General features: G+C 34.9%; 1 protein-coding gene across 3 annotated transcripts in view; it reads right to left on the bottom strand.

The window, feature by feature from the left end:
• MINDY3 (MINDY lysine 48 deubiquitinase 3) overlaps positions 1 to 18,181 on the bottom strand; it is a 100,440-nt gene that overhangs the window by 39,555 nt on the left and 42,704 nt on the right. For all 3 annotated transcript variants that reach the window (XM_066280865.1, XM_066280867.1, XM_066280866.1), the window contains one exon: positions 16,777 to 16,857. In XM_066280865.1, coding sequence (XP_066136962.1) covers positions 16,777 to 16,857 — 81 coding nt within the window. The remainder of the gene's footprint in view (positions 1 to 16,776; positions 16,858 to 18,181) is intronic.

Genomic DNA, 18,181 nt, shown 5'->3' with positions numbered 1-18,181 from the left:
ATATTTTTGCATTTAAATAGTACTGTGTTCTCATGTGTTCTTACCTGGAAGAAAAATTGCTTTATCATAGGAAAGGTTGAAAGTGACACTATGCACACACAATGAGTCTTTTTATAACCAGGAAAGAGAACAAAAAAGATGTAAAAGTCATTTCCCCAACTTCAAAAGAATGTCTAAAATGGATTACCAAGTAAATTAGTCACTGATCTTTTGAAGATGAAACTAGATACTATAGATAGGTTCCAACTATTTTCATATAAGATCTGCAGCTGTCACCCCAAACTGAGATTCAAATGAACAATAAAAACAAAAGAGGAAAATCTATTTTGCCTACTACATTATACATATAATTCTATTAATATTTATATTTTCAACTTCTCAAATTTAAAGCCCTCCATTTGAATTTGCCCTAAAAATTAATTTCATAATTAGTCTTAGTTCCAGAGGAATGAAAAAAGTGACCCAAATAATTTATTCTTAAAACTCGAATATAAATGAAGACAAAAGAATCAAAGGGAAGACAATTCAAAAATAATAAATATTTAAATATAGATTTTAGATTCTTTAAGCATCTATTTCTCAAAATCATTTAACATATGCAGTAGGTTTGTAAGTTTTCAACTAACGTCATCATATTTCTGAAGACACTGTCCATACTCATAGCACACTCCTACCCAGTGTATAGATTTCAGTAGAAATTAAGTTTCTTCTTTTGAAGAAGTTCATTTACCTACTGCTTTTCACCTCAACCACATTCTCTTGATAAGAGATTTCTGTGAGTCACCTGCTGCTGGATGAGTCTGATTGCCTATAAGGTCCCCGCAGTTAAGATTCTGTGCTATTCCCCCTCAACAGTAAATATAAAATTCCCATTTATATAGAATAACTTGTATGTATTTCTTTCTACCATAATCCCTAAGATACTATGTCAAAGAGTACAATATCAGTTTAGTTGTTTCACAGATACAGATGCTTGATGAAATAAAAAAAGATCACTGTGTCCAAGTCAGATAAAAAAGTAAGATGATTTATAAAACATGGTTACTATTTTTAAACACTTAAAGAAGTTGGTTATACGTGACTGACCTAAAGTTTTACCATCTGTTCATATAATTTTTATTATTAAATGTATTTTAAACATTGATTTTCAAATAAAACTGAACTGTGAAAAATCTCTTATAATTCTACAAAATGTATTCAGTGATTTTTCTCCATGGGTTAAGAAGAGGGTTCCAATATATAAATATAAAAATGTTAAGGGCTGAGCCACTGGACATCTCAAATATGAAATAATAACTTTATTAAATAGTTTGGCACTGAAATTTAAAATCAAGAATCTTTTTTTAAAAAAAGTTATAGTTGGCCCTGGCCGGCTGGCTCAGCGGTAGAGCGTCAGCCTAGCGTGCGGAGGACCCGGGTTCGATTCCCAGCCAGGGCACACAGGAGAAGCGTCCATCTGCTTTTCCACCCCTCCCCCTCTCCTTCCTCTCTGTCTCTCTCTTCCCCTCCCGCAGCCAAGGCTCCATTGGAGCAAAGATGGCCCGGGCGCTGGAGATGGCTCCTTGGCCTCTGCCTCAGGCGCTAGAGTGGCTCTGGTAGCAACATGGCGATGCCCAGGATGGGCAGAGCATCGCCCCCTGGTGGGCAGAGCGTCACCCCTGGTGGGCGTGCCGGGTGAATCCTGGTCGGGCACATGCGGGAGTCTGACTGTCTCTCCCTGTTTCCAGCTTCAGAAAAATGAAAAAATAAAATAAAATAAAATAAAAAAAGTTATAGTTTACTTAGAGACCTAAAATTAATTGTTTATCTCAAAAGGAAAAACCTAAACAGATAGGTAAAAAGTCATTTCACTAAATAGAAACATTTTCTTATTCATCAGCAAACTATGACCATAAATCTTAACTATGACAAAGTATATATTGTGACAATGCTTATTTATAAATACTCATCAAACTTGTTTTTAAACATTAATCTGGAGAAAGAATCTGTGTATAAATGTGGGTTTAAGTTGATCAGGTAAAGAGAAAAATCTAGTTCTATATTTGCCTCCAAATAAGAATAATACATGCATTAAATGCTACTATTTCTTGATTTAAGGGCTTACGGACGATGAATTATTATGATCTAAGACAATTTTGGACTACGAAGCCCCCTTATCCCCTCTTACCATGTACAAATATAGTTATATTACAATTTTTAGTGAGATAAACCTTCCTTTAGTGTTTTCTGCAATTTATTTGTTCAACAATTTATTGAGCACAAACACTGCCTGGCACTGTCCTAAGCACTGGGAAACAGTACAAACACACACAAAACAGAAAGCCTGCTCTCATACACTTTACCTAGTGAAAGACACAAATAATATATAAAACAAATCAGTAAAATATATACCATAGTATTTATATAGTATCCAGAATGTATTAAAAACCCTTACAATTCAATAACAAAAAGACAACCTAACTCAAAAATGGGCAAAGAATCAGAATAGATAATTCTCCAAAGAAAATACAGAAATGGGTAATAGCACATAAAGAGGTGGTCAACACTACTCACAGGTAAATACACGTCAAAACCAAATGACCACTTAACATACACTAGAATGGTGGTAATAATAACAATAATAATAATAATAAGATAAAGTGTTATCAAAGATGTGAAAAACTTGGAATGCTTACATACTGCTAGTGGGGATATAAAATGGTACAGTTGTGGAAACAGTTTGGTGATTCCCAGAAAACTCAACCAGAGAACTGCCATATGATCCAGAAATTCCAGTTGTAGGTATCAACGAAACAGAATTGGAAACAGGGACTCAAGCAAGTGCTTGTGTAAGAATGTTCATAGCAGCAGTTCACAATAGCCAAAAGGTAAAAACAAACCAAATGTCCACAAATTGTGTTATATACATGTGTAGAGTGTCATTCAGCCAAAAAGGAATGAAGCTCTGATCCATGTTACAAGAATAAACCTCAAAAACCTTATATTCAGTGAAAGAATCCAGACACAAAGGTCACATATCTTATGATTCCATTTATATGAAATATCCAGCACCAGTCAATCATAGAGATTAAAAGCTAATTGGTGGTTGCTGAAACCTCAGAGTGGAAATGGGGAGTAACTGCTTAACAGACATAAGGTTTTATTTTAGGATGATGAAAATGTTTTGAAACTACATACAAATGGTGGATGCACAAAACTGTGAACATACCAAAAGCCACTAAATTGTTCACTTGAAAGTAATTAATTTTATTATGTGAATTTCACCTTAATTAAAAAATATTTGAGAGAGAGAGAGAGAGAAAATGTTAATAAGAGGTAAAGGAAGGGGACTACAATTTTAAAATTTTAGGAAAGATGGCCAGGGAAAGCCTCATTAAGGAGGTGACATTAGACTGCTGACCCAAAGAAAGGAATCTTTTATACAGACACTGAGGCAAGATCATTTTAAGCAAAGTGGACACTGTTGCATTTTTGAGGAGCAGAGGAAAGGCCAATGTGGCAAAAAAGATAGGAAGGGAAGTAATAGGTAATGAGATTAGAGAGGAAACAGAGAATTACATGAGGTGAGGGAGTCCTGTAGGTATTCCAAGGATTTTGGCTTTTATTCTTAGTGAAAGGAGAACAAATACCAGGTTTTGAGCAGAAGAGTAACAAAGTTTCGGGGCCACTTTAGTTGCTGAAATGAAATACTACAGCCTGGCAAAGGTGAACAGGATGGTCATCAGTTAGAAGATACTGACTGCAACAATCTCGGAGAAAGACTTCTCTAATTTGCCTTCCAATTCTTTCAGTAAATTTTATAGTTACTTTTTTTAAAAACGTTCTTTTCTCATAGAATCCATAGCTTTAAGGATATATAAACTCCTCTTAGGGTTTTTATTTTTCTTTTTAGTTTTCTTTTGACCCCTACACTATCCCCTACACCAGGGGTCCCCAAACTACGGCCCGCGGGCCACATGCGGCCCCCTGAGGCCATTTATCTGGCCCCCACTGCACTTCTTTCATTGGCGGTCAGTGAGAGAAGCACATTGACAATCTCATTAGCCAAAAGCAGGCTCATAGTTCCCATTGAAATACTGGTCAGTTTGTTGACTTAAATTTACTTGCTCTTTATTTTAAATATTGTATTTGTTCCCATTTTCTTTTTTTACTTTAATATAAGACATGTGCAGTGTGCATAGGGATTTGTTCATAGTTTGTTTTTTATAGTCCGGCCCTCCAGCGGTCTGAGGGACAGTGAATTGGCCCCCTGTGTAAAAAGTTTGGGGACCCCTGCCCTACACTGTCTCCATTCTTTTGAGTTTCTTTCTCCCTATTTGTTCTGTTTTTCATGTAAGTATTCCTCAACTGTCTGGTGACTCTAGGTGGTCTGCTAATATTTGAAAAACTAAAAGCACCATCTTTGTGGGCAGGTCTTGTAAACCTCACTGTGGGGATTATCTGGCTGAACTGCTCCCAAACTGTAGTATTACAATCTTTCCTCTTAACCTGGTCAGTTTGCAAAAAGTAAAATAAATCATGGGTATATTCTACAATAGCAAAGCTACTAAGTTCTTTCAAAGTCTTGAAAATCTAAACAGTAAAAACGTGTCATCAGAACTCTTTAACTTTTATCCATCCAATCCAACCTATCACCAAGTCCTGTCAGTTTAACTCAGGAATAAATCTCTCAAATTTATGTGCTTCAATCCATCTCCACCACCATTACCCTGGACCAAACTATATTCCTTGCTTACCTGGAACACTAAAGAAGTCTTGTTTACCTACTCCCTAGGTTAGCCTTCAATATGTCTGTTTTCCACAATTAGCCAGAGTGATCTATTCAAAATGCAAATTTGATCCCAATCCCTTCTTTCCCATCATCCCCCAAACCACTTCCATCACCAATTTTTGAAGTCTTGAGGCTGTCATTATTCTTTTTAAAAAAATTTTATTTAGACAATTTTTAACAGGATGACACTGGTCAACTAGATTTAGAGAAAATATCTCCAGATAATTTTGATATTTGACTATATTGTATACCCATCACCCAAAATCAAATTGTCCTCCCTCACCTTTTACTTGGTTTCCTTTATGCCCCTCCCCTCCCCCACCCCCTCCCTCTCCTTTCATCCCCTTCCCCTAATAACCACTGCACTCTTATCAATGTCCCTGAGTCAATTTTGTGTCCCACCTATATATGGAATAATACACTTCTTAGCTTTTTCTGATTTACTTATTTTACTCAATATAATGTTATCAAGGTCTATACATGTTGTTGTAAATGATCCTATGTCATTATTTCTTATGGCTGAGTAGTATTCCATAGAACAGGGGTCGGGAACCAATGTCGTGAGCCAGATGTGGCTCTTTTGATGGCTCCATCTGGCTTGCAGACAAATCTTTAATAAAAAAAAATAATAATGTTAAAAATATAAAACATTCTCATGTATTACAATCCATTCATTTCCTACCACTCATGTTCATGGTTGTGGGTGGCTGGAGCCAATCACAGCTGTCCTCTGGGACACTACCAAATTTTTATTGGATAATGTGTAATGTACATGGGTTGTTGTATGGCTCTTATAAAATTACATTTTAAAATATGTGGTGTTCATTGCTGTCTCAGCCAAAAAGGTTCCCGAACCCTGTCATAGAATATGTGCACCACATCTTCTATAGCCAATCCTCTATTGAAGGGCTTTTTGGCTGTTTCCATGTCGTAGTCACTGTGAAAAATGCTGCGATGAACATGGGGCTGCATGTATTAAATATCTTTACAGACCAATGTTTTCAAGTTTTGGGATTATATACCCCGTAGAGGGATTGCTGGGTCATATTGTAGTTCTATTCTTAATTTTTTCAGGAACCACCATACTTTCTTCCATAATGGTTGCACTACTTTACATTCCCACCAACAGTGAATGAGGGTTCCTTTTTCTTCACAGCCACTCCAGCACTTATTACCTGTCTTGTTGATAATAGCTAATCCAACAGGTGTGAGGTGGTATCTCATTGTAGTTGTGATTTGCATTTCTCTAATAGCTAATGAAGATGAACATCTTTTCATATATCTATTGGCCATTTGTATTTCTTCTTGGGAGAAGTATCTGTTCATGTCCTCTCCCCATTTTTTTACTGGATTATTTGCTTGTTTCTTGTTGAGTTTTGTGAGTTCTTTGTATAGTTTGGCTATTAGGCCCTTATCTGAGCTGTAGTTTGAAAATATCAACTTCCATTTAGTTAGCTGTCTATTTGTTATTTTGTTAGTTTCTTTTGCTGTGCAGAAGCTTCTTAGTCTGATGTAGTCCTATTCATTTATCTTTGCCTTCCCTTGCCTTTGGAGTCAAATTCATAAAATGTTCTCTATGGCCAAGGTCCATGGGTTTAGTACCTATGTTTTCTTCTATGTAATTTATAGTTTCAAATCTTATATTTAGGTCTTTGATTGATTTTGAATTAACTTTTGTGCAAGGAGACAAACTGTAGTCCAGTTTCATTCTTTTGCATGTGGTTCTCCAGTTTTCCCAGCACTATTTATTGAAGAGACTTTCTTTTCTCCATTGTATGTTTTTGGCTCTTTTATCAAAGATGATTTGACCATATATATGTGGTTTCATTTCTGGGCTCTCTATTCTGTTCCATTGGTCTGTGTGCCATTTTTCTGCCAATACGATGCTGTTTTATCATGGCTTTGCAGTATAATTTGAAGTCAGGTATTGTAATGCCCCCTGCTTCGTTTTTTTTTTTCCTTATAAATACTTTGGCTATTCAGGGTTCTTTATGGTTCCATATAAACCTGATGACTTTTTGTTCCATTTCTTTAAAAAATGACATTGGAATTTTGATGTGAATTATATTAAATGTGTACATTACTTTGGGTTATATGGCCATTTTATTTATTTTATTTTTTAAATTTTTTTATTTTTTATTTTTTTCATTTTTCCGAAGCTGGAAACAGGGAGGCAGTCAGACGGACTCCCACATGCGCCCAACCGGGGTCCACCTGGCATGCCCACCAGGGGGCGATGTTCTGCCCCTCTGGGGCGTCGCTCTGTTGCATCCAGAGCCATTCTAGCACCTGAGGCAGAGGCCACAGAGCCATCCCCAGTGCCTGGGCCATCTTTACTCCAATGGAGCCTTGGCTGCGGGAGGGGAAGAGAGAGACAGAGAAGGAGAGGGGGAGGGGTGGAGAAGCAGATGGGTGCTTCTCCTGTGTGCCCTGGCCGGGATTCGAACCTGGGACTCCTGCACACCAGGCTGATGCTCTACTGCTGAGCCAACTGGTATATGGCCATTTTAACTATATTTATTCTTCCTATCCAAGAACAAGGAATATTTTTTCATTTCATTGTGTCTTTTTTAATTTCCTTTAATAATGCTTTGTAGTTTTCAGTATATAGGTCCTTTACATTCTTTGTTATGTTTATTCCTAGGTATTATTTTGTTGTTGCAACCGTAAAAGGGATATTTTTTAGTTCATTTTCTTAAGTTTTTATTATTTGCAGTAGACTTCTGTATTAATTTTGTATCCTGCAACCTTACTGTATTGGTTTATTGTTTCAAATAGCCTTTCTGTGGAGTCTTTGGAGTTTTCTATATACAGGATCATAACATCTGCAAAACGTGAAACTTTTATTTCTTCTTTCCCAATATTTCTTTTTTATTTCTTTCTCTTGTCTGATTGCTCTGGCTAGAACTTCCAACACTACATTGAATAGTAGTGGAGAGAGTGGGCAAACCTGTCTTGTTCCTGATTTTAGAGGAAAAGTTTTTAGTTGATTGCCATTTAATATGATGTTAGCTGATGGTTTGTCATAATGGCCTTTATTATGTTGAGATATTTCCCTTCTATACATATTTTGTTGAGTGTTTTAAACATAAAATGATGTTGTGTTTTATCGAATGCCTTTTCTGAATCTATTGATAGGATCATATGGTTTTTGTTATTTGTTTTGTTAATAAGGTGTATTATGTTAATTGTTTTACATATGTTGAACCATCCTTGTGATACTGAAATAAATCCCACTTGATCATGGTGAATTATTTTTTTAATGTGTTGTATTCAATTTGCTAGTTTAGGATTTTTGTATCTGTATTCATTAGAGATAATGGTCTGTAGTTTTCCTTTTTTGTGTTGTCTTTGCCAGGTTTTGGTATGAGGGTTATGTTGGCCTCATAAAATGTGTTTGGAAGTATTGCTTCTTCAATTTTCTGGAAGACTTTGAGAAGAACAGGAACAAAATCTTCTTTGAATGTTTGACAGAATTCACTAGTATAGCTATCTGGCCTTGGACTTTTCTTTTTTGGGATGTTTTTGATAGCTGTTTCTATTTCTTCTCTAATTATGGGTCTGTTTAGGCTTTCTACTTCCTCATGGTTCAGTCTAGGATGCTTATATTGTTCTAGAAATTTATTAATTTCTTCTGCATTGTTAAATTTAGTGGCATATAGTTTTTCATACTATTCTACAATAATCCTTTGTATATCTATGATATCTGTGGTAATTTCTCCTCTTTCATTTTGTATTTTGTTTATATGAGTCCTTTCTCTTTTTTTCCTTGGTGAGTCTTGCCAAGGGTTTGTCAATTTGTTGATCTTTTCAAAGCAGCAGCTCCTTCTTTTATTAACTTTTTCTATAGTTTTTCTGTTCTCTATTTTATTTATTTCTTCTCTAATTTTTATTATTTCCTTTCTTCTGCTGGTTTTGGTTTGCCTTTGTTCTTGTTTTTCTAGTTCCTGAAGATGTGATATTAAGTTGTTTACTTGGGCTCTCTCTTGTTTGTTCATATAACTCTGTAATAAGTCTCTTATTATTGTTTTTGCTGCATCCCAGAGATTCTGATATGATCTGTTGTCATTTTCATTTGTCTGTATATATCTTTTGATTTTTGTTTTTATTTCTTCTTTGACCCAGTCATTTTTTAGAAGTATGTTGTTTAATTTCCACATTTTTGTGTGTTTGGTTACTTCTTTTTTTGAAGTTGAATTCTAGTTTCAGAGCTTTATGGTCAGAGAATATGCATGGTATAATTTCAATCTTTCTGAATTTGTTGATGTTAGTTTTGTGGCCCAACATATTGTCAATTCTTGAGAATGCTCCACGTAGACTGGAGAAAAATGTATACTTTGATGTTTTGGGGTTAAATGGCCTTTAGATGTCTATCATATTCAATTGCTCTAGTGTTTCGCTTAAGGCCAATATTTATTGATTTTCTGTTTGAATGATCTAGAGCTGTCGGTGTATTCAGGTTTCCAAATATGATTGTATTTTTGTCAGTTTTTATTTTTAGATCAGTTAGTGGATGTCATATACTTTGGTGCTCTTTGGTTTGGTGCATATATATTAAGAAGTGGTATGTCTTCTTGATTCAATGTCCCCTTTATCATTACAAAATGACCATCTTTGTTTCTGATTACCTTTGTTGTCTTGTAGTCAGCATTGTTAGATATGAGTATGGCCACACCTGCTTTTCTTTGGATATTATCTGCTTGGAGAATCATTTTCCAACCTTTCATTTTGAATCTATTTTTATCCTTGTAGTTTAGATGTGGCTCTTGAAGGCAGCATACTGTTGGGTTTTGCTTCTTGATTCAATCTGCTACTCTGTGTCTCTTTATTGGTGAGTTCAATCAATTTGCATTTAGTGTAATTATTGACACTTGAGGGTTTCCTATGCCATTTTATATATTGCTGTCTGATAGCACTGTTTCTTGTTTGGTTCTTCTTTTTTTTATTTCAGTCATTTGTATTTTTTTGGTTGTATTCTGAATATATCTGGCCTACCTACAGCTGAGAGCACAGGAAGGGCCCTGCTCAGCCTTGAGTGACCTGGCAGGGCAAGGTCACTAAAACTACTTGAAGGCTGTTCATGGTACTGATGCCAGAAGCAGGGCAGCAAGCACACAGTGCTATCACAGGCTTAGTATGTTCTGATATGCTTGTAAGATAGAGAGTTACATAGTTATTACCTCTACCCCCCCCCAACAAAATACCCTTTTGTTTAAGCATATAAAATAAACGGGTTTTCCAGGCTCAAGGTCATTGTGTCTCCATCAGAGTACAGTGTCCCACCTAGCCCAAACTCTATATATGGCTTTGTGTTTTCATTAATCCTCCATTGCCCGTACTCAGGTCTTCACTTCCCCATGCAGGCGGCAGCAATATGCCAAAAAATTGAACAACCTAGGCAAAAAGGACAAATTCTTAGAAACATACAATCTTTCAAAACTGAATCTGGAAAAATCAGAAAACCTGAGCAAACTGATTATAACAAATGAAATTAAAACAGTTATCAAGAAAACTTCGAGCAAACAAAAGTCCTGGACTGGGTGGCTTCACAGGGAAATTTTGCTAAACATTCAAAGAAAAACTAATCCCTATTCTTCTCAAGCTTTTCAAAAAGTCCAAGAGGTGGGAAGATTTCCCTGCTCATTTTATGAGGCATGCATTATCCTAATCTAAAACCAGGTAAAAACACTACAAAGAAAGAAAACTATAGGGCAATATCCCTGATGAACATACATGCTAAAATTTCAACAAAATATTATCAAACCAAATTCAGCAATACATAAAAAGATCATACACCATAATCAATTGGGATTATTACAAGGAAGTAAAACTGGTTCAATATTAGAAAATCAATAAATGTGATTCAGCACACAAACAAACTGAAGGATAAAAATCACATGATCATATCAATAGATGCAGAAAAAGTATTTGATAAAATCCAGAGCAAATTTATGATCAAAGTTCTTGGCAAAATTGAAATAGATGGAACATACTTCCACATAATAGAAGTCATATATGACAAACTGACAGCTAACATCATAGAAAATGGGCAAAAATTAAATGCAATCCCCTTAAGGTGAGGAACAAGACAAGGTACCACCTTTCACCACTCTTATGTAACATAGTACTGAAAGTCCTAGCCACAGCATTCAGACAAGAAGTAATAAAAGGCATCCAGATTGGAAAACCATAAAAATCCTAAGAAAATATAAGCAGTAGACTCTCAGACATCTCTAGTAGCAGTATTTTTGCCAATATATTTCTGTGGGCAAGTGAAATACATGACAAAATAAACAAATGGGACCATATCAAACTAAAAAGCTTTTGCATAGCAAAAGACACCATTAATGAAATAAAAAGATAGCTCATTCTGTGGGAGAACATATTTGCTGATACATCTGATAAGGGGTTAATAACCAAAATTTAAAAAGAACTTATAAAACTTAACACCAGGAAGATAAACAATCCAATTAACAAATGGGCAAAAGACCTGAATATACTTCTCCAAAGTGGACATACAGATGGCCAATAGGTAGATGAAAAAATGCTCAATGTCACTAATGATTAGAAAAATGAAAATCAAAACCATAATTCCTTTCACAGTTGCAACCCCCACCCCAAATAAAACAAAACAAAACAAAACAAAAACAGGGAATAACCATAACAAAAAATGTAAAGGACCTATATACTGAAAACTATAAAACATTATTAAAGGAAATCAAAAAAGACACAATGAAATGGAAAAATATCCCATGTTCTTGTACAGGAAGAATAAATATAGTTAAAATGGCCATATTACCCAAAGCAATATTATACAAATTTAATACAATTCTCATCAAAATTCCAATGTCATTTTTTAAAGAAATAGAACAAAAAATCATCAGGTTTGTATGGAACCATAAAAAACCTCGAATAACCAAAGTAATCCTGAGAGGCGAAAAAAAAAGTTGGCGGTATTACAATACCTGACTTCAAATTATACTACAGAGCCACAATAACAAAAACAGCATGGTATTGGAAGAAAAACAGACACACGGACCAATGGAACAGAATGGAGACCTCAGAAATAAAACTACATATACATGAGAAAATAATCTTTGATAAAGGAACCAAAAACACACAATGGAGAAAAGAAAGCCTCTTCAATAAATGGTGCTGGGGAAATTGGAAAGCCACAAGCAAAAGAATGAACCTTGACTACAGTTTTTCCCCATGCACAGAAATTAATTCAAAATGGATCTAAGACCTAAATATAAGATCTGAAACAATAAATTACATAGAAGAAAACATAGGTACTAAACTCATGGACCTTGGCTGTAGAGAACATTTTATGAATTCGACCCAAAGCCAAGGGAAGTAAAGGCAAAGACAGATGAATGGGACTATATCAAACTAAGAAGCTTCTGCACAGCAAAAGAAACTGACAACAAAACAGCCATCTAAATGGGGGATGATATTTTAAAACAACAGGTCAGATAAGGGGTTAATATCCAAAATATATAAAGAACTCACAAAACTCAGCAACAAACAAGCAAACAATCCAAAAAATGGGGAGAGAACATGAACAGACACTTCGCCCAAGAAGAAATATATATATGAAAAGATACTCACCTTTACTAGCTATTAGAGAAATACAAAAAAAAAAAAAAAACTACGATGAAATACCACCTCACACATGTTAGATTAGTTATTATCAACAAGACAGGTACTAACAAATGTTGGAGAGGCTGTGGAGAAAAAGGAACCCTCATTCACTGTTGGTGGGAATGTAAAGTAGTACAACCACTATGGAAGAACATATGGAGGTTCCTCAAAAAATTAAGAATAGAACTACCATATGACCCAGTAATCCCTCTACTGGAGATATAATCCCATAACTTGAAAATATTGGTATGTAAAGACACATGCACCCCCATGTTAAACGCAGCATTATTCACAGAGGCCAAGACATGAAAACAACCAAAGTCCCCTTAATAAAGGATTGGATAAAGAAGATGTGGTACATATATACAATGGAATACTACTCAGCCATAAGAAACAATGACACAGTATCATTTATGACAACATGGATGGACCTTGAGAACATTATACTGAGTGAAATAAGTAAATCAGAAAAAGCTAAGAACTATATGATTCCATACATAGGTAGTACACAAAATTGAGACTCATGGGCATAAATAGAATTACACTCGTTACTAGGGGGAGGGGGAAGGGGGTAAGGGAAATGGGAAGAGGATGGGGTAGGGGAAGAGACATAAAGAGGGACCAATATAAGGTGATAGAAGATGATTTGATTTGGGTGATGGGTATATAACCCAATCGACTGTCCAAATGATGTGGAGATGTTTCCCCAAAACCTATGTACTCTAGTTGACCAATGTCACCCTGTTAATTTTAATCATATAAATAAAAAAATTAAAAACAAAAACAGAAAAACCCACAATGAGATATCACCTCACACCTGCGAGAATGGCTTTCATTAACAATCAACAAACAAGTGCTGGTGAGAGCGTGGAGAAAAGGGAACCCTCCTGCACTGCTGGTGGGAATGCAGACTCATCCAGCCACTGTGGGAAACAGTATGGAGATTCCTCAAAAAATTAAAAATGGAACGAGTTTATGACCCAGCTATCCCACTTCTAGGAATATATCCTAAGAATCTCGAAACATGAATTTAAAAGAAGATATGCACCCCCATGTTCACTGCAGCATTGTTTACAATAGCCCAAATCTGGAAACAGCCCAAGTGTCCGTCAGTGGACGAGTGGATAAAAAAGCTGTGGTACATTTACAGAATAGTATCCTACATGGCTGTAAAAAAGAAGAAAATCTCACCTTTTGTGATGGCATGGATGGACCTGGAGATTATTTTGTTAAGTGAAATAAGCCAGGCAGAAAAAGACAAATATCCTATGATCTTACTGCTAAGGGGAATCTAATGAACACAATTATCTGAGGAACAAAATAAAAACAGAGGCAGGATCACAGAGAACAGATGGACAGCTGTCAGAGGGAAGGGGGAAGAGAAGATAGCATTGAAGAATGTGTACATACCATATTTCCCCATGTACAAGATACAGCCTTTTTTTGAAAAATTTGGGGTCTAAAAACTGGGTGCATCTTATACAGTGGTTGTAGATATTTTTACTTGCATTTCCTGCTTTTTCGTGCTTGTTTTTGTGCTCATTGTTGAAGACAGTGATTTGTCATCAGACACAGATGAGGACAAGCTAATGGATGGGAGTTTTGACAGTGATGAGGAGTTGTATGAATTTTATGATGAATAAAATTTGAGTTCAATAACTTTATGAAATACATTTTTTTTTCAAATTTTGGGCCCCCCAAATTAAGGTGTGTCTTATACATGGGAGCGTCTTATACATGGGGACATACGTTAATACATATATACAGACAACAGAGTAGCAATAGTAAGAGGGAAAGGGGAAGTGGAGATAGGGGTAGAGAGGGAAACGGGGGTGAGATGGACGTGGAAAGAGACTTTTTATGGGATATAAGGGGGCATGATGTGGTGTGTAGAGGGTGTTATATTGATTGGAACACTTGAAACCATGTCAATACAATAAATTTAAAATAAAAATTAAATAAACAATGAGTTATGAAAAAATATTTTGAGAAGATATAAATGTCACTGGAAGCCAAGTATGGAAAATTCATGCAAAGGCTTTAGTTACTAAACTAATGTGTGTGCCAGACTGTATTTCAGATCGAAAGAATAGGAAATATCAGAATAGAAAACATTAGTATCATTTGAAGAGTTCAAAAGCGAGATATATGATTTTCAAGATTTATAACAGTTGAAGAATCTAAATCTTACTATAAAATTCTCTATGACCACTTCAGATGTGTGTATATTTTCCTATCAGGATTATTAGTAGCTTCAAGGAAGCAGATAAATGAAAATAGATTTAAAAACTCTTTCTGACTGACATGGCATACTCTGAGTTTGTTTGGTTAGGCCTACAGCTGGTGCTGTAGAAATTTTTGTGTTTCACTTTGTGTACTGATGTATCTAATTTAACATTTCATTGCATGTCTTGAGGTCTAGAAATAAGAAGATAAATGAAAGCACCCCTGCTTTGGACAAGGCTCCCAGCTGATCATCTGACATATTAAAAAATGGTGTGAGAAGTAAGGACTATACACTATGTTATAAATGCAACAGCACAATGAACCAAGTGCTATCAGAGCAACAAAGAACACCAGGAAAGGCTGGTAACAGGTGTATATTTCATAGTAAGTAGGTATCATTTACTCCCACAACTTTATCAATATACATAATATGTAGATGTTTGAATACAAAATGCCTGCATATTTACATAGCTGACTTGACTCTATTCCTTGTATTAACTGTCTGCTGCTATTTTGACAATATAAGCACCCCTTAAATATCAATCATAAAATTTAGGTTTAAAATATTTTCATATTATCATTTATATTTAAAACATATAATTTCACAGAATTTATTAATTTTCTTAAATCTAAAGAATAGGGTTGGAAATAAAATAATAACCGGCTTGAAAGTATCCTTTATATGAAAATTAGAACTAATTTTCTTTTATGAAAATTTATGACATGACACAATAATTAGTCAAATAATGAAATCTTCATTCAGGAATTAGAAGTTGCTCAATTTCTATAGTTTACATTATGCTTTTAACTTCTTCCTCTTCATTTTAGGAGGGAACAGCAAAAGCTTTCAGACTAAGTATTACCTATCAGTCTGTACTTTGAGTTATATTTTATAGCTCTACTTATTTAAGAAAAAGTTAAGTATACTTCTCACAAAAATTAGGGGATATTTCAAAATAAATATGAAACTATAAAATATTCCCTAATTTTTGTGAGCAGTATGTATAACTTGCTCTAAACCCACTAGCTGCACTTTGCCAGCACAATAAAAGTAAATACAGGAACAAATAAGAAAACAGACCCACAGAATTCAGCATTGTCAGTTCAATCTTAGCTACAATTTATACTAATCACAATTCTTACAGACATAAATAAACCCACATTAGTAAATACAAGCTAAAAAAATTAAAGAGTAATTGAAAGTGCATCAGAATTGAGAAACCTCAAAAACACAATTATATATTTTCCTCAGGCCAACATATAGAAAATCTGTAGGAAAATCAGAGACATTTAATAAATGTTTGTAGAATAATGAAAACAACAGCGATGATGATGATGACAATGATGACAGCTAGGATTTACTGGGCATTTAACTTGTAATAAATAGTACTGCTAAATGTTTGATCTTTAAGGCTGAGAACAATTCTAAGAGGGATAGGTACTATTATTAATCCCCATGTTAAATACATAAGAAAAGACGCTGAGCAATGTTAGAAAGTGGCAAGGCTGGAATTCAAATAAAGGCTGTCTGACTTTACAGCTCTGAATAACTCAATTGTAGGGAAAAAACACTGTTAAAGGCTAGAATTTAGAAAAGGTTTTGTTGTCAGAATTTTAAAATAAACATATTCAAATACATTTAATTAATTTCTATATTGTTACCATGAACCTATTAAAACTATAGGGACTATTCCACCTTAAAAGAGCACCTAAGTGTGATACCATCAAACAATTAATAAATTTTAAAATATTTTCCTAGAAGAAGTTGTTACTAAAATTATTTTATATAATGTAAGTGAGATTTTAATCTTTTATACAAGAGAACAATCTGGAACTCTTATTATAACACAAGCGATTCCTAAAAAACAAAAACAAAACCCACAACACAAACACCAAAGCACTAGAGTCAGAAAAGGTAAGAGATTTCTAACGAAGTCATCACAGATTTTATTTATTTATTTTTTAAACTAGAGCAGTATAACAATATGTTTAGTATTAATATTTTAGATTTTAGAATGATCCACTTGTTAGTGGGGATACACTGACGTTTGCACCAAGGTCAAAATTAAATATAAACTTATATAACTTGTCTGAGTGATGTTACACCTTAAAAAAAAATCCTACTATAAGCATACCTTGGCAAAAAATACGGTGAGGTGAGTTTCACTGCCAACAATCCATATAGGAAATTTTGGAGATTTCAAGTAAGAACCAACCTAGAACAAATGTAGCAAAATAAACACACAGATGAAAATTTTATACTGTCTGTTAGATATTTGGCCATGAATATTTGAAATGTAAATAGAGTGTCCAATTCATATTTAAATGGAATAATGCATTTTGCTAGAATGTCTTACCCATTAAGTCAAATGCTAAATGTAAAACGATTGTTATAAAGATGATCAGGGCCTTTATACAGAACAACAAAAACAACACTATTTAACAGAGCTAGAAATAATGAGTTTTAACCCTAAGACTCATTCTCAGGTTTTACTAAAGTTCCTAGATAGAATGGCCACTTCTGGAATTTTAGCTTGGCACCTCAAAACCCTAAAACCATAAGCTTGATTATAATAACTTGATCAGGAAAATCATTATAAATGAACAAATGAGTACATTTATGAATAAAGGGAAAAGCCTTAATAACATCCTCCTGTCTTCAGAACAACCTAGGATAATATAATAATCTCTCTAAAGCAAAATATATATTTGAAAACATGGAAGTATATAAAAGAATTCTGTCATTTAACTCTTCATGGTAGGAGGTATCTTTCCAAGTTTTACAATATGAATCTCTTTAAAATGTAAAAAAGTTACACTTACAGCCTGGCTTCAGGGTTATTTATTTAATCTCTAAAAACTATAGTACCAAAAATTTGGTAGTATCATTTTGTGTGTATGTGACAGAAAAAGAAAGCTTAATGTTCAATAACAACAACAAAATAGAATTCACATCAATCAATTCCACACATTTATAAGGACAAAGATTTTACTTAAAAACAGCTAACCTTACCAATCAAATTTACTGAGTTGCTTTTGCTCACACAGACTGCCTAGAATTGGGAAATTCCAAATGGCTATTTGCAGCAGTCAGGGCCCACTATTCTTTCCTAATTAGCCAACAACCCTGATATGATGCCCTGGTTTAACCAACACCAGGACCCTTTGAATTTTTTTTTTTTTTTTAAGATTTTATTTATTAGCTCTGGCCAGTGGCTCAGTGAATAGAGTGTCAGTTCGGTATATGGACATCCCAGGTTCGATTCCCAGCCAGGGCACACAGGACAAGTGATCATCTGCTTCACCCACGTTCCACCTTCTCTCTCTCTTCCCCTCCTGCAGCCAGTGGCTCAACTGGTTTGAGCATCGGCCCTGGGCACTAAAGATAGCTCCATTGGAGTGCATTAGCCTCAGGTGTTAAAAATAGTTTGGTATTCAATCATCAGCTCAAGACGGTGTTGCCAGGTGGATCCCGTCAGGGAGTATGTGGGTGTTTGCCTCACTATCTCCCCTCCTCTCACCTGAAAAAAAAGAAAAAGA

Source organism: Saccopteryx bilineata, chromosome 5 (assembly GCF_036850765.1).
Source record: "Saccopteryx bilineata isolate mSacBil1 chromosome 5, mSacBil1_pri_phased_curated, whole genome shotgun sequence".
Lineage (NCBI taxonomy): Eukaryota > Metazoa > Chordata > Mammalia > Chiroptera > Emballonuridae > Saccopteryx > Saccopteryx bilineata.
The sequence above is the reverse complement of the archived record's forward strand: the minus strand, read 5'-3'. Positions and strand labels throughout refer to the sequence as shown.